The 21,661-nt window shown below is 50.3% G+C and overlaps 1 protein-coding gene across 4 annotated transcripts in view; it reads right to left on the bottom strand.

The window, feature by feature from the left end:
* DNAL4 (dynein axonemal light chain 4) overlaps positions 1 to 13,676 on the bottom strand; it is a 31,957-nt gene extending 18,281 nt beyond the window's left edge. Inside the window, exons 1-6 of one of the 4 annotated variants that reach the window (XM_032646873.1) lie at positions 13,549 to 13,607; positions 8,052 to 8,230; positions 5,875 to 6,082; positions 4,218 to 4,301; positions 2,879 to 2,977; positions 1,832 to 2,778 (exon numbers count right to left, since the gene is read on the bottom strand). In XM_032646873.1, coding sequence (XP_032502764.1) covers positions 2,566 to 2,778; positions 2,879 to 2,977; positions 4,218 to 4,301; positions 5,875 to 5,943 — 465 coding nt within the window. In that variant the 5' untranslated portion in view covers positions 5,944 to 6,082; positions 8,052 to 8,230; positions 13,549 to 13,607 and the 3' untranslated portion in view covers positions 1,832 to 2,565. Of the gene's footprint in view, positions 1 to 1,831; positions 2,978 to 4,217; positions 4,302 to 5,874; positions 6,083 to 8,051; positions 8,231 to 13,548 lie in introns of those variants that run through there. The other 3 variants (XM_032646872.1, XM_032646874.1, XM_032646875.1) reach the window with 3 other exon arrangements.
* Positions 13,677 to 21,661: the final 7,985 nt, after the last annotated feature.

The raw sequence follows: 21,661 nt of genomic DNA, 5'->3' as shown, positions 1-21,661 counted from the left end.
GCACACGTCTCAGGGAGCAGAGGGAAGGAAAGCCACTGAGGTCAAGAGAAGCAGTGTCTGGGAAACAGCGGCGACGGCCCCGGGTCACCCTGCCCAATCTCGACAGTGGGCGCACGGCCCTCTGCGAGGACGGGCCCGCCGCAGCAGACAGAAGTGGCACCACCGTACTGAGTGCCTGCCGGGGCAGTACAGTGCCGGCTTGTAAAATCTTGCTGAATTTCCAGCCCGTCCTCGGGGAGCTGGGTGTGAGCACCCCATCTCCAGCCGGGAAGAGAGCAGCACGCCCAAACACACAGAGTGTGCACCACAGGGGTACCACCTGCTCCAGGTGCAGGCCTGAGACTCCCAGCAACCTCAGCAGCTGGTTCCTTTTATCCCCATTTTATAGACAAAGCAACTGAGGCACAGAGAGGTTAGGAAGGGCAGGGCTGGGCCTGAGCCGGGTCTGTGGACCTCGGAGCCCACACTCCCCACTGCCACCCCACCGCCTGGGATGCGGGCTGAGCCTGTCTTACTTTTTGGCACCCACGTGTGGCAGATTAAAGGAGAGAACAGCCGCAAAGCCGGCAGTTACTAAACCACAGCTATTCCAGGCCTCGGCACCCCCTCACCTTGTACTCCCATCTGCACACCTCGCCAATCTCCCGGCAGCACCTGGCACGGCACACGGCTCGGACCAGCACAGGTCTGAGGTCAAGGAGCTGCCCCCCGCGCCCCCCAAGTCCCAGAGGGCCAGGACCCGCTCCACAGATCCAGGCGGTCAGCCTTGGGGCAGTGACCCTGACTTCTCCTTTTCTGCCCCATCGCACTGAGCTCAGGACCCCGCCACGCAGAGCAGCAACTCAGCGAGCACTTGTGAGGCTCTCGGGTGGGCCGACGGTGCTCTCCTCCCAGCTCAGCCGCTCGGGTCTCTGGGCAGAGCTTAGCTGACTGACAGGATGCCGTCCAGCAGAGTTGCTGACAGATCCCATTACAACTGGACTCTCAGCCTCAGGAGGCTGTGACCGGGCCAGGGGCCAGGACTGCCAGGTCTGAATGTCCTAGGTGGGCCATCTCAGGAGGCCCCGCGAGTGCAGGGACAGTGGGCTGGGGAGGACAGGCTGCCCCAGCTCTGCCCAGACCCGGCATTTTGGGGCGTGAGACTCAGATTCCGGAGCCAGCCCCTGAGCTGAAGGGGCTTCTCGGGCCTGCAGGGCAGCCCCTCCTCCTCAAGCCACTTCCGCCTCTGTGCGTTTATCCCCACCGTTCCTTGGCCTGGAGCATCTCCTCCCTGGGGAAAATCCCACTCTCCCTTCAAGAATTGGCTTTCAGGGCTCACCCCCACCCCGGAGGCTCCCCCTCACCCTCTGGGCTGGGCATGGAGCCTCCTTCCACCCCACCACGTCCTGTCCTCTCTCTTATTACACCACTTTTCACATCCAGTTGAAACAATCGGGTTCAAGTGTTCTTCTGCGATAGACTGTGAGCGCACTGAGGGCAGGGTCTGTGGCTTCTCCGTCTTTGTGTCCCCACTCCCGGGGCCTGGCACTCAGTGCTGCTGAGTAAACATCTCTGAACTGAACTACACTATGTGAGACTGAAAACGTCTTTATAGTGGCTCAGTCTGGCCACCAAGGGTGTCTCAGTCAGCGTCCACGGGGCCCCATCCAACTGCGCTCAGTCCGCGCCCGTGACGGGGCGAGGGGGCAGGGCCCGGGCACGCGGGGCTGTGCCTGAGCACGGGGTTTCCGGCAGCCTTGCGGTCCGGCCAGAAGCTTCTCCGAGTTCCTGGGACCCAGCACAGCCTGAGGACACTGAGCCTGCCTTCACTCCAACCTCAAGAGACTGTAGATCAAGGTCAGATTTTGGTTATTTTAATTGTAAAAACCAAGACATTCATATAAATTAGACCGCTGTGTAAAATAGGATTCGCCCTTCTACTAAAACCCTTCTCCCCACACTCAAAAAGAATATAGAAAAGCCAGCAGAGATAAGAAGTACAAATCAGCATGCGGTCCCTGATGAGAAGTGGCAGGCCAGGTTTCCCTGCTGAAGCAGGCCTCACGGCGAGGGCACTCCTGGCCCAGGCATCTCACCGGAGGTCAGTGACACTTCGAGAAACTACGCAGTCACAGCTCCCACACCCTCAGCCACTGGTTACCAACTGCGTGGGTGAGGCAAGGTAACAGGTTCACGCAGCCTGGCGGCTGGGGAGCGGGGAGGGGACGGAGGGCGACAGGCTGCTTGGTCCTCACGTCAAAGCCCAGGGCTGTGGAGCTGTCGGCCCAACGAGATGCAGTGGCTTGTACAGCCCGGGGTCAGGCTGGGAAAGGGGCTTCTGGGGTGGGGTGGGGGTCACCACTTCTCCGGAGGACAAGGAGAGAAGCGCCAGCGACCCCCGAGGACACTCCCTCTCGAGGCCATCTGCATACGGCCCGTAAAGATGAGGACAGCGGACACCTGCCTGCAGTGCTGCGGGTGGGAGCGAGGGGCTCCCGGGCTGTGAGGGGTGAGCAGCCACCCGGAGAGGTGGGGCTAGCATGTCCCTGTGAGAGCAATTCCACCTCCCCCGCTCCTTCTACCCTGTCACATCTCCCCACCCCTCCCCTGCCGCCCCCTCACACCCTGGGACTCAGCGTGAGATGGCTGCGAGCCTGGGGCAGAGATGTCAACGAATTCACACACTGGGCGCGGTTCGGGAAACGGTACCCAGGACAACAGAAGAGAGCCCGCTTTCCTTTGGAAAGTCAGGAGCTGCCTGGGGCTGCTCCCCATCCCAGAGGAACAGCAGGAAAAGGCCTGTGGGGGACGGGGGCAGGGGTGGGGGACAGTGTCAGGAGCACTTCCAGACACACACAGCCAGGGTCCCCCCGAAGTACAGGTACAGGAGGTTCTTCACCTCATGTGTGATCTCAAAGCCGAAGCCTTCGCCAATCACCACGTGCCAGGAGGAGCCGAACTTCTTGTCCATGGTCTCTTTGATCATCTTGGCGGCGCTCTGGAACCAAGAGGATGCTCATCAGAGAGGGAGGTTTCGGGAAGAGAGTGGGCAGGAGTCAGCGCCTCTCCGGAAAGCGCAGGTCTTGGCAAGAGAAAGGCCTGTTGCCTGATATCGCTGTTCTGCTTACGGAACCTTCGGACAGGGTTTCCGCACGGGGACCCTCCTGCTAGGGGCTGTCGTTACACAGGGACAGGAAACCAGACACTACCTCATCAGTCAGAAGACGCTGGCGAGGCGGTAGAGCGGCCTCGGGCCTGACACAGGGCCCTGGGCTGGAGCTCTGGCTCTCCCCTTAGTGCCCGCGTCCAGTGCCAGGGCCACAAGGCTGTTCTCAGCACTCAACGAACAAGCGCCCGGAGAGCACGCCGCAGACTGCACGGATTACCATCATCACCACGAGGTGTCAGGCTTCCCCTCAGGGAACAGAAAGGCTTTTCCCCGACGGGTGGGCTCTGGGACAGAAGCTGGCCTGGCTCCCTCGGCCGCTGCAGCAGCTCCCTCCTTCCCGCGCTCACTCTTTCGAGAAGAGGTCTGGGGGTGGGGCGGAGGCCCAGCCTTTGCGGGGTGAGCCCTGTGCTCAGGCACCTGCTGGGCACTGGCAGCACCCTCACCCCTGGCCACAGGCTAGGCCACTGGGTGATGAGAAATGGCCTGTGCAAGGTTCAAGAGCTAGGGGGGGCTGGAGATGGGATGTGCACGTGGGCCTCCCCGGCCCAAAGCCTGGGTTCTCACTAGCCAGGGTCGGCCTCATCACTCAAGCTGCCATGACACCGACTTCTTTCTTGCTCACCACCAGGTTGATGAGTGACATCCCTGTGTCGACGCCGATGTGTCGTTATCGCCAGCAGCCAGAACGGTCCTGGCACAGGGACGTGTCTAACATCCTTCTTGCATGGATGAATGGATACATGAATGAGCGCCTGGGCGGGCCTCTGTTCTCCGCAGGGACGGAGCCAAGGGGAAAGGTGCCCTATTCAGCAGCCCGCCTGAGACGGGGAACATGGGCAGGGGCGTCACGGAAAGCCCTCTGGCTCTTCTCCCTCTAGGGCTGGTCGTGAGCATCGGATCGGTACCGGAGACAGCACCGGTCTCTCCCCTCACCGGCCTTCCCCACGGTGCGAATCTTCCAAGGAAGGCTCTAGCCTGGTCCCAGCAGGACTCTCTGGGGCTCGCTGTGGGGACTGGGGTCACAGGGGTCACCAAAGACACGAGGGGCCGCCTGCACTGATGGCAATACCTCGTTGTTGTTGGAGAATTTCTCACAGGCCGTGACACACAGCTCCATGGTCTCCACTCGCATCTCCTCTGGCATGTCCGAGTGCTGGAGACAAGGCAGGGGACAAACAGAGAGAGCCTCAGCCTGTGACCTGCCTCCCGGGCTGGCCTCCGTCCCCAGCGTAAGGCACGGACACCGGGGAGCTGCCCGGGCACAGCCCAGAGAGATGACCCATCTCCTGACGGAATCATGCCAAGCCTCGCGGGCTCCTAGGCCCCGGGCCCCTGTGCGACCAACGTGTTACAGCGACAGGCACGGGCTGGAGGCCGGCCCAGGCGGGAGCCTGCCGGCCACGGGAACGGTTCACCAGTAGCCTCAGAACACAGCTGACGCGCCCAGAAGCCTGAAGAGACGGTGCGGCCCCTCTGGGCGCTCCTTCTCGGGCCACTTTGCTCACGTGCCTCCTCTTCTGGGCTTCGTCTCCACCCGGCTACCTGCTCTCTAGGGACCCCACCCGGCTCCATGGATTTATGCATCTTCTATGCGGGGAGGGCTCCCACATGTTCATCCTTGGCTTTAACTTCTTTTTTGGGCTCCGGATTCCCATGTCCAACTGCCTACTTGACAACCTCAGATGTCTGAAAGATAACTCTTGATTTTTCCCACAAACCTATTCCTCCGTCTTCCCTCTCTTGGTAATTGACACAGTTTTCTCTCCCAGGCTCAGGACAAAATAAACCCTAGCAGTCACCCTTGGCTTGCTTTCCCTCGTACCCAGCATGCAATGCGCCAGTGAATTCTACGGCTCTACCTTCCAGATCTGTCCAGAATCCTACCATGTCTTGCCACCTCTACTCTGTGACCTGGACCCGGCCACCCACATCTTTCTGGGCCTCTGCAATAGTACCCTGACTGGTCTCCCCACTTCCACCCTGATTCCCTAAAATCCATTCTCCTTCCAACAGCTAGAGTGATCTTTTAGAAATTCTAAACGTAAAACGGATCACAGCACTCCCACTCCTCTGCTTACAGCTCTTTACTGTTCCCCTTTGAACTCAGGATAGAATCCACGTTTCTCACCGTGGCCCCCAGGGCTCTGGGGCCTGGCCCTGCTGTCACGCTGACACTCACGTCCTGCCACCCCCTCAGCACCTGTTCCAGCAACACTGGCCTTCTTGCTGTTCCTCCCAAATGCTGGGCTTACTCAGGCTTTCTGTGCCTGCTGCCTCCCCTGCTTGGGGAGTGTTCTCCCCCAGACTTTCACAAGGCTTGCTCCCTAATTTTATTCAGGTCTCTGATCAGAGAAACCTTTCTAGAAGACATCCTCTATTCGCCGGCCCCTTATACCTGCTTTATTCTTCTTCATAGCACTCATTACCTGAAATTATGTTCTTTAAACCTTTCTTTCATGTGGGCCAGGCCTTTGTCTTGTTCACTCCTACATCCACAGTGCCTAGAACAGTGCCCGATATATAGCAGGTGGCCTAAATAAATAATTGTCTAGTGAATGAATGAATGAAAGGATGAATCACTGTTGACCCCTCGGTCTCTAGATCTGGCCAACAGAGCCCTTCTTAACTTCCTCCCACTGCTATTCTGCAGGGGACAAGCTCCCCCTGCCTCTCTCTAAGGCTCTGTGGGGCCTGCTGGCTACCTGCCTCCCTCCTCCAGGGCTTACCCTGACCAGAGGAAAGGTCTGCAGTCGTTTATAATCAGCCTCATCTTTCTTCCCTTCTGTTTCTCCCATGATCCTTCCTCTGTGACCAGGAGGAGAGAGTGGGGCTTTCAGGAGGTGCTGGGACTGGTAATTAAGACACACCCAGGAGATTCAGGAAGCAGGCCCAGCCAGCTTGGTGGGAGCAGAAAATGTCTTTCCCCAAGGGGTGCTGCAGAAAACAGGAAAAACCAGGAGAAACGAGTTGGCTTAAAAACCATACATCGCAAATTAGAAATGTCTCAGTAACAATCTGACACCTCCCCATCTCAACTCCTCTGCATCCTTTCCAAATGGCCAGCAAGTCTGCAGACGGGAGGATGAGTCAACACGAGATGCTGGGACCCAGCTAAGAGATGCTGCAAGCCCACACTGTCATTATCAAGACAAATACTGACTGCGGGCCAGGCTGAGGGTGGAGCCTTGAGCTCGCAATTAACGAACGTAGCTTCTCTGCACGCCCACTATGTACGCAGTCCTTGCTCCCCAGCAGACGTGGTTAGGAAGTGAGATGTCAGGTCACGTTCAACAGCCCTGGGTTTATGGGCAAACAAGTGCCTCCTTCCGCAGGTCCCTGCTCTGTGGGAGGAAGGGGACCAGCAGTGCTCTGTGCCCTCCCTGGCACACCTGGCAGCCCAGCTCTTCTCATCCACTCCCTCAGGCCACCCGTCTGGCTGGCCCAGGAGTTGGGAGGCTGGGGCATTAGTACCGGTCCTACCGCGCACTAGCTGCATGGCCTGGACCTCAGATTCCTCATCAGTAACGTGAAGGTAGTCCAAGCTATCTCATGGGGCTGTTATGAGAATCAAACGAGACAATGTACGCCAGGCACATGGTAGGCAATCAGTAAATTGTGCTTCCCTCCCTCTGGCTCCTGGGGGAAGCATACAAGGATATGACTGAAAAGTTATAAAGCTAATACACATGTACAGATTTTTTTTTTTCTTTCCAAATCTAGTTATGGAAAAACAGATGGGGCTTTTTCTAAAGAGATGGGCCTGGATTCTAAAAGACTGGAAGCAGTGCTGGAAATTCTGGTATTTCTCTTTATCCTATAATTCAAAGAACTTTTAATCTCAGAAGTACTACTAATACAAATAAATACACATTGCCATGTCGTTAAGCCCTCTGTAACCATCCTCATTGGCCAAACACAGCCAAATAATGTTATTCCAGCACTTCTCACATTTCCAAATACATTTGCTTTCAGCGCACGACCACCGCACCCTGAAGATGCCTAGCGTAGTAACTAACGGGCAACTAACGGGCAGGTAACGACGAGCGACGTCTCTTGGCTTTCCTGTGGGCCAGACACTGTTCTAAGCGCTCCACGTGTGTTTACTCAGCCCCATGCCACCGACGACCCCACGAGTTAGGGCCCACATGAATGGAGGGTCGCTCGGCTACTGAGCGGCAAAGCTGGGGTTTGATCTGGGCACGGTCACCCCAACCCCTCCTCACAAGGCCTCCGCACGGCAACGACACGCAGCGGGCGCCCGCACGCCTGACCTCTAGGGCGTGACCACTAGCACAGCTCCTGCGAGTCCAGCGGTGAGAGGAACGTTTGATCTTCCCTTTCGGTGTCTGCTGTTCCGTTGCTAACTTGACCCTTGTTTGGCCAAGCCTTGAGCTTTCCGTGCACTTTTTCTGGGCTGTGCTCTTGAGCTTATCCCACTCTCTGATGCTGCAGAAGTCCTCAGCGCCACTCCATGTGCTCGGCTCCCTCGAGCGGGGCTGGAAGCCTGGCACCAACCCCACACCCCACAGCATGGGTATGTTCTGATTTCCCAGCGGACAGACAGCCCGTTACCTCAGCGTCCTGGGCATTTGTACCACTCAGATATTAGCAGTTTCTGTTTGTCTCTGTATATAAGCCTGCAAATTACCAAGTACAATCTCATTGTACTCCCTGCTGAAGTGTCTTATTTCACAAAAGCCAGTGAACCATTTCGTCCTTTCTCGTTAATGTTAGGGTCCCATCGCGCCCTGTCCCCCTAGCTGTCTTCGGTAAAGGCCACTTTATTGCCTCCTCTTCCACATCACCAAGGGGTGACGGAAGGTGCGGGGCCACACTGATGATAAAAGAATAAGGGCTTTAAGCTTCCATTGCCTCCTGAGGTTTTCAAGTGGGAACAACTTACAATGCTGAAGCAGCTGCGTAGGGCCCTTCCACCTGAATATTGCAACTCGATCCAATTCATCCTCTGGGCTAAAAAGCGCTAGTGTGGAGGGGAGCTCGGCGGCAACTGTGCATACGTGTGCCCTCGGGGAGGTCAGGGTCTGTGACCGCTGCCTGGACTCTGCTTCAACACATAGAATCCTGATGAAACAAGACTTCAGAGGTATTACCAAAGCCCATTCTTCAGGAACAAAGTGGAAAAGCCACTGGGACAATGTTTCTTAGAGGGGACATCACCTTGTAGAGAAGAGAAAGTACAGGATCACGAGGCGAAATATTAAGGCTGGAATACTAGCTCTGTAACTGAAATCAATTCTGCCCTCTTCCTTGCTCTGCAGCCTCGGGCAAGTAATTTAACCTCCTGAGTCTTGGTTTCCTCCGCGAAATGGGATGATCCCACCTTCTCATTCTCAGAGAGCTGTCGAGAGCACCAAGTAGACGCATGTGAGCGTTCTGAAATCGCGGAGCTCTCTGCGCTGGGCACCACACTGCCCCTACAGCCACCACGTCATCAGCCAGCACTTCGTCAGTATCACTCAGCCACATTTATTCAGGACCACGACTGCAAATACTTTTCCTGCCCACTGCACGTACTCCTGGGGACCCAAGAGGAATGAGACTCACAGAATGGAAAGGAACGGTTATAGATGATGTGTTTCCAAATCCAGAGAGGTAGGAGAATTTTTTGTGACGCTGTATCATTATAGTACAGCTACAGTCATTCAGCCACGATTTTAAAACCCTGCCGATAGAATGCTACCGAAAATAGCAGAACTAGAGGTTTTAATAACCTTATAAATCTTCCATGCAAATGAGTGTGTGCCTGACAGGATCAGGCCAGGAAGAAGTTGCGTCAGGTCTAAAAGAGAGCCCTTTAATAATGTAAGCGTGCCCCTGGCCAGGGCACTTGAATCTCCTGGGTACCAGAGCTTGACCGTCCCGGGGCCTGTCCTGGCGCACAGAGCCAGTGGCAGCCTTGCTCCCTCTCTGCCCTTTATTCCCCTCCTTAACCAAGGGCCCCTCTGGAGCTTTACACAGCCTCGCCCATGTCTGATGCGAGGCTTCTCCTAGGCAACAGGAGGCAGAGGCAGGGCTCTCCATCTTATCCTCTTGTCAAAGCCTGTGCCCCTTGTTCTTCTGTGGCAATGACCTCAGGTCACTATTTATTATTTTGCTTTTGAAGTGTTTGGGAAGAATCCTTAAGAGGGTTAGGGGATGTGGGAAGGAGGAAGGAAAACTGAATGAATTCTGGGAAATAAGGCCAAAAGTGTCAGCCGGCACCCCGACCCCCCACCCCAAGCCACTCAGCGCCTGGAACACGCTTGGCTCGTGGACCACGGCTCGCCACCCCTTTACCGCCTTCCAGCATCCGAGAGGTGGGAGGACACGCTTGGCACACGGCATCATGCCCCGCAGGCAGGTCTGACTTCACACCTCGGTCTGTCTCGGGTAAGTGTTTACATCTCTAGGCCTTGGTTTTCTCATCTGGAAACTGGGCCTAAGAATAGACTCTGCCTCACAGTAAACGTCAGCTCTTGCTACTGGTGTGGAAGGAAGGGGAAGTGCAATGCCCTTGTTCATATCCCAGCCAACTAGACAGCTAAATGCTAGGCCAAACAAACCAACACTCACCGAGTCCCCCCCGGTGCTCTTAGTAGTGAAGCAGGAAGGACTCACAAGGAAATCTGGTAAACACAGTTGGGCCGGGGGCTGTGGTGTGGTGACACTGCGCTTTCACACTTACTGCCTCATTTCATCCCGTAACAACCTGTGAGGGCAGCACCCGCTCCCAGTTCTCAGACAAGACACTGGGGCTCAGTGAGGTTTCGGGGCTGGCCTGTGGGCACACAGCCAGCAATGACAGAGCCAGGAGCGGAGCCCACGTCTCTTCTTCTGACGCTACCTTCTGTGCTTGCTTTCCTGTCACAAGCAAGTAGGAAACAAGACAGTAACACAAACAATGTCAAACCTCGGCAGCCACTGGTCCAGCCCCTGTCCAGGCAGGCCTCCGACTTCCAGCCGTATCGGGGCTACACACACACTCGGCACCTTGGTTATCCTCCTGCCTTTCCCTGACACGTCCGCCCTCTGCCTTCTGGCAAACAAAGGGCAAAGCTCGTAAGGTGAGGAGAAAGGAACCTAAGGACTTGAGAGCGTTCGTCTAAGATGTCGGTGGTGACGTCAGGAAACAACACGGAAGATGTGGATTCCACAATCAGTTTAAAATGCACCTGGGACTTCCCTGGTGGCGCACTGGTTAAGAATCTGCCTGCCAGTGCAGGGGACACGGGTTCGATCCCTGGTCCGGGAAGATCCCACATGCCGAGGAGCAACTAAGCCCGCGCACCACAACCACTGAAGCCCACGCGCCTAGAGCCCGTGCTCCACAACAAGAGAAGCCACCGCAATGAGAAGTCCGTGCACCGCCAGAAAGAGGAGCCCCCACTCGCCGCAACTAGAGAAAGCCTGCGCACAGCAACAAAGACCCAACGCAGCCAAAAATAAATAAATAAATAAACGAATAAATTTATTTTAAAAAATGCATCATCTACTATAAAAGGAAGTTTTAAGAGTAAGAAAGAGACGATCGCAGGATAAAGAACAGTCCTGCTCAAGAAAAGAGTTACCTTTCATGCACACAAAGCCTTTTTTTTTTCACATCACCCTTCTTTTTTCTCATTTCACTGAGGTCCAGTGAAAACTTCTGATGTGTCTTAAACCAGGGGGAGGGAAGGAAAGAAAGAGGGAGAGAGGAAGAGAGAAAGATGAGGAGGTAGAGATCAAGACATTTTCTTTATGTATAAGATGATGCGATAAACAACACTGACTCATGTGGTACACCCTCACGGACATACCCAAATCCAAACATTTTTGTCAGGATACAAAGTACAACAAAAAGCCATAACTATCACAGACATCAGCTCCACAGGAGAACAGATGCTTACTACAGACAGCGGATTCCACAGTCTCCCACCCCCCACTTTCCCACCTACCCCCTCCTTTCCCACTCGAGAGAACAGATTTGAACGTAAGGGACTGAGAATGACGTTATCACAGAAATGAGCTGGAGTTAGCCCTGATTTACTTTTTCAAAAAATCAGTCACAATCGCTAACTATTGGTGACATCTCACAACCAGTCACGACTCAGCAGTGCTTCGTGAGTCCAGACAATCACCTGGGGCTGAACGACTTGCTCCGTTCTCCTGGACACCAAGAGCACCAAGTCCAATGTCTGACACATGGCAGAAGCCCAACAAATATCTAAACTGTAATTAAATTATATTTCATTTGCACCCTGGGAAGGGAGAGGACCTATCAAATCCATTCAATAACATTTATTAAGCACTGACCCTGAGCAAGACAACAGGATGGGTGTTCATTTACTCCCCCTAAGAACTCTGTCAGATGGGTACTATTATCCCTACTTCTCTGATGAACACTCAGGCTGAGAAAAGCAAAGTGACTTTCCACCCGGCTAATAAACGGAGGAGCTAGGATTCAACCAGCTATATATGACTTCAGGATTAAGCTTTTTCAACTACTCTGCTATAAACAAGAGGCGGTCTCTGCTTTCAAGGAGGATACAATCCAATATGACAGACCCACACACATAAGGAATTAACTATGGTTCATGGCAGAAAGCAGTAAGTGCCACAAGTAAGTGCAAAGATAGAGGAAATAGGAGAATTCTGGAGGTGGCAGAGGACAGCAAGAAAAGCTTGGTGGTAGGGGCAGCATTTGAGTCAGACCTTAAAAGGTGAGTGGGAATCCTGATGGGTGGGCAAGGTGAGCAAAGGCCTTCCAGGCAGAGAGATGAACAAACACAGTGATGTAAAGCAGAAAGCTCAAAGCGTTTTCTGGGAAAGTCCAACAGTCCAATTTGGCCTGAGGACAGAACTTGGCAAGGGAGAAAAGAGAAAGTAGGCTGGGAAGAAAGACTGGGGTCAGGTTGTAGATATACAGCAGGGCCCTAAGACCCAGGCTTAAGAAGTACGGATACTGGGGTCAGGTTGTGGATATACAGCAGGGCCCTAAGACCCAGGCTGAAGAAGTATGGATATTTTTAGTGGAGAAAGAGAAGCCCTTTGGAAGTGTCTTGGGGGCTGGTGACATGGTTGTGTTTTGGGGCAATTATTCTGATGGGCTGGGTTAACAGGAGAGACTGGAGGTAGGAACACCAGTTAGGAAGCTACAGCAATGGCCCGGGTGACAGGCATTAAAAACTTGAACCAGGACGGTGGCTTTAGGCGTAGAGAGAATGTGAGACCCTTGCAGAGGCACGATCAAAGACGACACTGCCTGAGTGGGGTGGGCGTGGCAGAGTGACGGAGGATGACCCAGGAGGATGGTGATGCCACTGAGACAAACAGGGGAAGTCAGGTAGAACACATGGATAGATAAAGACGCGGGCTGGTCTGATTTTTGAACTCCTGAGTTTAAGCTGTTGGTGAGATACACAAATGGAGATGTCTCATCAGGAGCAGGGAATCATGGAATAATGGATTATCAGGGCAGGAGGGAAGCCATCAAGGCCAAGCACCACATCAATATATCAATCTCTACTCCAACCCCCACTCCCAAAGTCCCTCTAACCACGGAAGCCCAGGAGAAAGATCAGAGCTAGAGATGTGGATTTGTAGGAGAAACGGAGAAATGACAGCTGACCATAAGGGAGCTGGTGACACTTCTCAGACGGGGAAAATGTGTGGAAATAAGAGACAAAGGAAGGAAGTTCATATTATCCTCAGAATCCCCAAAGGAGATGTGCTGCAGGTTCCTAATTCTATATATACTCAGACTGGACTCCAGAGAGATTAGGTAACTTGCTAGGGTCCTGTAATTGGGAATCCAAATTAGGTTTGCCAAGTCCTTTTCACTACACCCGAAACTTCCCAAAAGGACCACATCGTCAGGGAAGCCTACAGTTGGGTCAAAGAATCACATCTTAGAACGTCAGCGTCAAAGAGACCTTAGAGATCATTCAACCTAACTTCCCGTTTACAAATAGGGAAACTGAGGCCCAAAAGGGAAATGACCAGCCTCGAGTCCCAGCACGTCGTCAACTGCCCAAGTCAAGCGGTCTGGGGGGAGGCTAATGGCGACCACCGGCCCAACCCGCGGGAGGAGGGGGTTACCCGGCGAAAGATAGGGGATCAAGGCGCGAGGAGGAGTTGGGTTAGGGAGCACGGAGGATCGTGAAGCTGGAGGGGACCTCGGGAGGGTAGGGAAGGGCGGCCTGCAGAGTCGCGACGGCGAAACTGTCTCGACAGAGCTCGCGGGTCCCCGAAGTGGTGGTGGAGGGAAATGGGGGTTGGGAGGACCTGGAACTGGGGACCAACAGGCAGGAGGCTGAGGTGGGGCCTCCGCGGTGGGAGAGGCCCCGCCCGCCCGCAATGCCTCCCGGCCCCGCTTCGGGCCGCCCTCCCCGCCCGGCTGCCCACCGCTCCCCGGGCCTCACCTGCTCCCGCGGGGGCCGGAGCCAGGGCCTCAGCGAGCGCAACCCCCGCCAGGTTGTCAAGGAGGGAAACAAGAGTGTCTTAGCAACAGCAAGGAAGTCTTGCCCCCTCACCGGACGTTGACGGAAATTTTACTTCTTATTGGTCAATAAAAACGTCAATCAATGTCGAAGGGCCCACAACGTAGAGATTTGTGCGGAAGGGGGCGTGGCTTAGAGGTTGGGTAGGTGGGGCTTCACTTATAGTTGTCTTAAGTGGGCCTGAGGAGCCGGGCACCTTAAGAAGTTCTCGTTTTAGAGAAACTTTGAAAAGCAGTATTGCCTGGGGAGTTCCTTTTAGTCATTCGAAATAACAAATGCAATTTGTCGGTGTCGTGACCCTAAGATGCCACTTTATTGGGATCTCAAAAGCCTAATATTAAGTAGCATTATGTAGGGCTTTTACAATGAGTATCGCACCTGATTCTCACCACAATGAGATGTGGTTACGAATACTATTCGAATAGTATTCGTAACCACATCCATCTGAACTAAGGTTCAGAGAGGTTAAGTTGCTTGTGAAAGGAAAAAATCAAGGTTAAGTTCCTGGAGAAGGAACCCAGGGGCCCTCGCACAGCAGCACACCCTCTTATAGTTGCCTAGTCCTAGCCCGTGGGAGACATTGTACCATCTGACCTAAAGATCCCATTGTCCAGAGCCTGCCTCTTCTTCCCCTTAGGAGAAATTAATCTGAATATATGAGTATAACTAGGGAGAAGGGAAAGGGGGGAGGGGAGAAGAACCTGCAGATTCAATTATTTGATTGGTGGATCAAAGGGTCAGTGGGGTGCTCCATATTTTAACCATTTACCCTATCATGATGGGTCCTTAGGGTGGAACCCCACTTCACATTCACTGGCGTTTACTGGGAACTCAGCCCTGGCCAGGTGCTGATGATTCAGAGAGGAGTAAGGTGAGGGCCTTGGTCCCAGAGAATGCACAGTCCAGTGTGGGGAAAGTCATGTCAACAAATAGAGAGTAATTCATTCTACCTGTGCTCTGGTAGAGGCGTGGGCAAGCTGCCGGTTCTCTCCAAGGAGGGAGGAACTAACTCTCGGAACAGGTGGTGCTTGAGCTGGCTGAGTCTAAGATGACCAGAGGCTAGGAGGGCACACACAGTTCACTGGGGAACTGCTGGTGGCTCCACGAGGCCTGGGGAGATGATGAATGTGGTACAAGTGGGAAGGGGGATGGTGAAGACAGTGGAAGTGAAGATGCAGAGGGAAGTAGGGTTTTGAACGCCAGGTTCAGAGAAGTGAGGTGAGAGTGGGGGCACGTAGCTGCTGGAGGGTTTTAAGTAGGGCAGAAACATGGGCAGATTTGGGTTATGGAAAGATCACTTGGATGGAGACGATGGTGGACTGGATTTGGAATGGGTAGGTGAAGGCAGGTACAGCAGGTTTAGCTTTGAGACTTGGAAGCTTGAGGTGCGCCAGGCCTTTGCCGATTCCCAACTTGCCTCCCTGGTGTGTTCTGAGGGTCCACGGGACATGTGACTCAGCCTCCAGATTTCCTCAATCCTCTTTGCCAAGTTTCTCCAAGAGATGGAAGGTGGCCTTTGAGGGGGATGAAGCTCTTGCTTCCGCCTCTGATCCAAACTTCTCCCAAAAGGGTCCATATTTGTTGTCTTCTCTTTCTCACCTCCCATTCATTCTTCAGCCCACTGCAATCTGGCTTCCACTCCCACGACACCACAAAAATTCCCTCTTCCATGGTTACCAGTGACCTCCTGAAGAGTAGAATCCAATAGACCCTTTTAGTCTTTATCTTAGTGGACCCATCCCCCTGCTGGCATAAATCTGTCGACTACACCCATCTACCTGAAATTCTCCACCCCAAAGATAGTGCCTGCAGAACCCTTTACAATGCAGATTCCAAGGCCCCAAAGTATCAGAATAGTGAAGGGCAGTAATCTGTATTTTTCACAAGCACCCCTGGTGCGCACTCACCATTGAGAATCACTGCTCGATCCTAACACCTGGGGCACCTCATTCTCCTGGGTCTCCTCAAAACTCCCTTCCTTTCTGGCTCCTTCTTCCTTTGATCTCTGTGCCCACCTTGACCCTCCTCTTATCAATGGTCTCAAATTCCTTCCTACCCTAGGTCACCTCCTCATCAGCAAGAGTTTCCCTTGGTCATGCTGCCTAGAGTATTTACTGGAATTGAGGGTTGGGTGTGTATTTTGGAAAACCTCTCTGGTGATTCCAAACACTCTTCCAGGGAGTTATGCCACCCCCCACACACCTTGTTGAGAATTGCCACCTTAAGGACTGTCCTTTGGGGATCTCATCCACTCCCACGGTTCCATTGTCAATGTCCTTGTAGATTCTGATGGCTCCTGTGTTTCTCTCTCCAGATTAGGCCTCTCACTGGAGCTACAGGCCTAAATATCCAAATGCCCCCTGGCCATCTCCACCAGAATGTCCCACAAACCCTTCAAACTCAGTGTCCCAAAGTGAATCCATCTTCCTCCAACTTGCTCTCTTGCATCCCTGTCTCAGTAAATGGCACCACCACCACCTGCAGTTGCCTCCATCAGAAATCAGGGAATCTTGTCCTTCCCGCTTCCCCCTACCATCACCCACCTCAAATCAATCACAAGCTTGCTGATTCTAACTCCTATGTCCTGATTACAGCCCCTTCTGGCCATCTTCATGGCACTCGTGTGCACAGCGCCATGATCCCACCTGTATTATTGCCAATAACTTCCTAATAGGACTACCTGACCGCAGTCTTGCCCTTCTCTAATTCACCCTCTATACCACAGTCAATGCGATACTTCTAAAACCCAAATTTCACCACTGCATTCCTCTCTTTAACAACTGCTTCCCTCCCTCCACAGTTCCCCAGCGCCCACCAAGTGACATCCAGATGCCACGACCTGGCACTCAAGCCTGTGACATGGCCCGTGGGCACCTCCATCTCCTTGCCTCTCCTTCCCCTGTGTTTATGTTCCAGCCACTCCAGCTCTCATGGCTCTCCACACACTCTACACTGTTCCTCACCTCCCTGCATTTGCTCACGCATCCTCTCTGCCCACATTCTTCCTCTGCCCGTCCCTCCTTTTTTGGCTATCGGAGCCCATACTCTTTTGGTCTTAGCTTGCACACGTTGGGATTCCACCACTTACAACCAGAAAAGTCCTTTGTACTCCCGTCTCATCTGGTGCATGTTCCTGCCACTGCTCTTCTCCACTGTTTTGTACTTGAGTTTAATTCTCCGTCTTCCCCTGTGAGCTCCCTGAGAGCAAGGACTTTGTCTTATTCACGTCTGCATCTCTGTGCTTCACACAGGATCCAGCAGAGTAGGGGCTTTGTAAATGTTTCATGAATAACTATATGAATAAATGAATGGGGGGGATAGGATCCTACCCTACTTCTTCAGACTCAGCTCTTGTCGGTCCCCAGGATTCAACCTACATTCTAGCTACACCTCTTCATGCACTGCTCCTGCTGTTTGGAGTGGTTAATGGTGGACACCCTGGAATCAGTTAGCAACTGCATCAGCTGCAAGTAGTAGATATTGGAAGGACAGTGACCTAAAATGACGTAAATTTATTATCTTACAGTTCTGGAGTCAGAAGTCTGAAATGGGTCTCAGCAGCCTAAAATCAAGGTATCCCCAGGCCTGCGTTCCTTCCTGAGGCTCTAAGGAAGGCTATTTCTTTCCCTTTTTCAGTTTCTAAACACTTCCTGCCTTCCTCTGACACTGACTCTTCAGCCTCCTTCATATCTAAGGACCCTTGTGATTACCTTGGGCCCAATCAGATAATCCTAGTTAATCTCTTTATCTCATGGTCATCTGATTAGCTACATTAATTCCATCTGCAACCTTATTTCCCTTTGCCATGTGACAACATATTCACAAGTCCTGGGGATCAGGAAGTAGACATCTTTGGTGGGGGGAGGAGGGCATTATTTTACTTACTATAGTCAGTATGGGTAAAATTTTCACATGTAATTGAAAAGAATGTCTATTCTGTAGTTGCTCTGTTAGGTCAACTTTGTTTATCATTTTGTTCAGATGTTCTGCACTCATGCTGAATTGTTTTTCTTCTGCTAGCCCTATACATTATCGAGATTACAGACTTGTCAACTTTTCCTTTGTTTCTATCAATTTTTACTTTATATAATTACGCTGTGTTAATACACACATACAAATTTATAATTGTTATATCTTCCTAAGAGGCTGACTCTTTATCATCATGAAATGTGTCTTTTATCTCTAGCAGTGATTCTTGTCTTAAAGTCTACTTTGAACTAAGTAGAGCTACACCAACCTTCTTTGAATTAGTGTTTGCATGGTATATATTTTTCTACCCTTTTAATTTCAACCTTCCTACAGACTTATTTTAAAGTCCAGTTCGACAATATTAATATTTTCGTTGGAATATTTATCTTTTAATATTTAATGTAATTACCCACTGACATTAAATTTAGGTTTAAATCAATCACCTCACTATTTTCTACTTATCCCTCCCTTTCTGGGTTCCTTATTTCCCCCTTTTTTGGCCTTCTTTGGATTTTTATTATTCTATTTCTTTCTCCTGTAGTAACTGGTTAGTTACATATTCTTTTACAGTCTTTTTAGTGACTACCCTAGGAAAATTCAATATCGATCCTAGACTTGTTAAACTTGAATGTAAAATTAATACTTTTACTACTTCCAGGACCCTGCAGGGACATTAGAATATTTTAATTGCCTTTACCTCTTCCCACTTTTTAATTCTGTTGCTGCCATGCATTTCAAAGTTCACAGACATACTTCTTTTCCAATCAATATTAAGTTAGATTTAGCCACATATTCACCCTTTCCTTTGTTCTTCACTGGAATTTCCATACTTCCTTTCAGGACCTTTTCCCCTTCTCCCTAAAGAATTTCCTTTAGTCTGTCCTTTAAGAGAAGCTCTGTTGGTAACAAAAAACTTTGGTAATAACGATTCTGTTTTTCCTTTGTCTGAAAACATCTTTACATCCTCCTTATTTCTGAAGGGTCTTCAATGAATAGGGTGGCAGTCATTTCCTTTCAGCACTTTGAAGATGTCATTTTATTGTCTTCCTTTTTCCATTCCTTCTATTGAGAAGTTAGCGGTTGTTCTGGTCATCCATCCTTGGAAGGTAATGCATCTTTTCTCTCTGAGACCATTTAAGAATTTTCCCTTGTCTTTGATTTGCAGCTGTTTCACTATCAGAGTCCTAATTATGGTTCTGTTCGCACTTCTCATTCTTGAAGTTCCCTGAGACTCTTGAATCTCTGGCTTAATGTCTTTCAATGGTTTTTGGAAAATTCTCATTGTCTATTCAAATATTATTTCTGCCCTATTTGCTCTCTCCATTTCTGGGGCTCCTTACATGTTAGATTTTTTCATTATGTCCCATATTAATCTTTTTTAAAAAATATCTTTATTGCAGTATAATTGCTTTACAATGTTGTGTTAGTTTCTGATGTAAAACAAAGTGACTCAGCTATATGTATACATATAGTTTCTGATGTAAAACAAAGTGACTCAGCTATATGTATACATATATCCCCATATCCCCTCCCTCTTGAGCCTCCCTCCCACCCTCCCACCCCTCTAGGTTGTCACAAAGCATCGAGCTGATCTCCCTGTGCTATGCAGCAGCTTCCCACTAGCTATCCATTTTACATTTTGTAGTGTATATATGTCAATGCTACTCTCTCACTTTGTCTCAGCTTCCCCTTACCCGCCATGTCCTCAAGTCCATTCCCTACGTCTGCGTCTTTATTCCTGCCCTGACACTAGGTTCATCAGTACCGTTTTTTTTAAGATTCCATATATATGCATTAGCATAAGGTATTTGTTTTTCTCTTTCTGACTTACTTCACTCTGTATGACAGACTCTAGGTCCATCCACCTCACTACAAATAACTCAATTTCGTTTCTTTTTATGGCTGAGTAGTATTCCATTGTATACACGTGCCACATCTTCTTTATCCATTCACCTGTCGATGGACACTTAGGTTGTTTCCATGTCCTGGCTATTGTAAATAGTGCTGCAGTGAACATTGTGGTACATGTCTCTTTTCAAATTATGGTTTTCTCAGGGTACATGCCCAGTAGTGGGATTGCTGGGTCATATGGTAGTTCTATTTTTAGTTTTTTAAGGAACATCCATACAGTTCTCCATAGTGGCTGTATCAATTTACATTCCCACCAACAGTGCAGGAGGGTTCCCTTTTCTTCTCACCCTCTCCAGCATTTATTTTTTCTAGATTTTTTGATGATGGCCATTCTGATGATGAGAGGTGATACCTCATTGAGGTTTTGATTTGCATTTCTCTAATGATTAGCGATGTTGAACATCTTTTCATGTGTTTGTTGGCAATCTGTATGTCTTCTTTGGAAAAATGTCTATTTAGGTCTTCTGCCCATTTTTGAATTGGGTTTTTTGTTTTTTGATATTGAGTTGCATGAGCTGCTTGTATATTTTGAGATTAATCCTTTGTCAGTGGCTTCGTTTGCAAATATTTTCTCCCATTCTGAGGGTTGTCTTTTTGTCTTGTTTATGGTTTCCTTTGCCGTAGGTCCCATTTGTTTATTTTTGTTTTCATTTCCATTACTCTAAGAGGTGGGTCAAAAAGGATCTTGCTGTGTGTGATTTATGTCATAGAGTGTTCTGCCTATATTTTCCTCTAAGAGTTTTATAGTGTCTAGCCTTACATTTACTTTTTTAAAAAAGATTTAATTTTACTTATTTTTGGCTGCATTGAGTCTTTGTTGCTGCACGCGGGCTTTCTGTATTTGCGGAGGGCAGGGGCTACTCTTCGTTGCGGTGAGCGGGCTTCTCCTTGCAGTGGCTTCTCTTTGTTGCAGAGCACAGGCTGTAGGCACGTGGGCTCAGTAGTTGTGGCGCACGGGCTTAGTTGCTCCACGGCATGTGGGATCTTCCCAGACCAGGGATCGAACCCGTGTCCCCTGCACTGGCAGGCATATTCTTATCCACTGCACCACCAGGGAAGTCTCTGGCCTTACATTTACGTCTTTAATCCATTCTGAGTTTATTTTTGTGTATGGTGTTAGGAAGTGTTCTAGTTTCATTCTTTTACATATAGCTGTCCAGTTTTCCCAGCACCACTTACTGAAGAGGTTGTCTTTTCTCCACTGTATATTCTTGCCTCTTTTGTCAAAGATAAGGTGACCATATGTGCGTGGGTTCATCCATATTAACCTTATGCTTTTTTTCCTGTACTTTCGTTCTTTCCCCTCAGTCTTTCTTAAGGATCATTTCTTTTGAGGTCATAGAGTTCACAATTCCTTCTTCATCTGTGTCTGGGCTGCTGTTAGACGTATGGAGTTCATAAGTTCAGTTAATGTATTTTTCAGTTCTAGAATTTTCATTTGATTATTTTTTTAGTTTACGGTTCTCTGTTGAAATTCTATTTGTCATCTACATTCTTAGTTATATTAATCATAATTATTTTCAAGCCTGGGTCTTATAACTCCACTCTATGAATCTCCTATAGAGATCATTTAAAAATTAGACTTTTAATTTTGAGATAATTATAAATCTACATTAAGTTGCAAGAAATAATAGAGAGATTTTTATGTGCCCTTTATCCAGTTACCCCCAATGGTAATATCCTGCAAAACTATAATGCAATATCACAACGAAGATACTGACATTGATACGATATTATTCCAATTTCCCCAGTTTTACTCGTACCTGTGTGTATATGTGTGCATGTGTGCCTGTGCGTGTTTATTTACTTCCATGCAATTTTACACGTGTAGGTCTATTGGCCCTTAAAATTTTTCTTCTCTTGATTTTCAGTCATTCAGTTTTGTCTCCAGATATGTCTGATAATTTCTTATTGAATGCCAAACTTTGTGTAACAAAATATGTGAGTTTGGGTGACGTTATTTTCCTCCAGAGAGACTTTACTTGCTGGAAAGGAAGAAACGCCCCTTGGAGATCTCTGCCCATGAATTTAAAATGAGAGTCAACACCCCTCGGAGCCCTGTGCTTTTCCACATCAGCGTTCAGCTGTGCGGGTGCTGGCACGAGCAGGTAGACAGCGGGATTTAACCAAGGTTGGACAGTGCCAGCTGAGTGGG

Source organism: Phocoena sinus, chromosome 10 (genome assembly GCF_008692025.1).
Source record: "Phocoena sinus isolate mPhoSin1 chromosome 10, mPhoSin1.pri, whole genome shotgun sequence".
Taxonomy (NCBI): domain Eukaryota; kingdom Metazoa; phylum Chordata; class Mammalia; order Artiodactyla; family Phocoenidae; genus Phocoena; species Phocoena sinus.
This window is presented reverse-complemented; position numbering and strand designations above follow the sequence as displayed.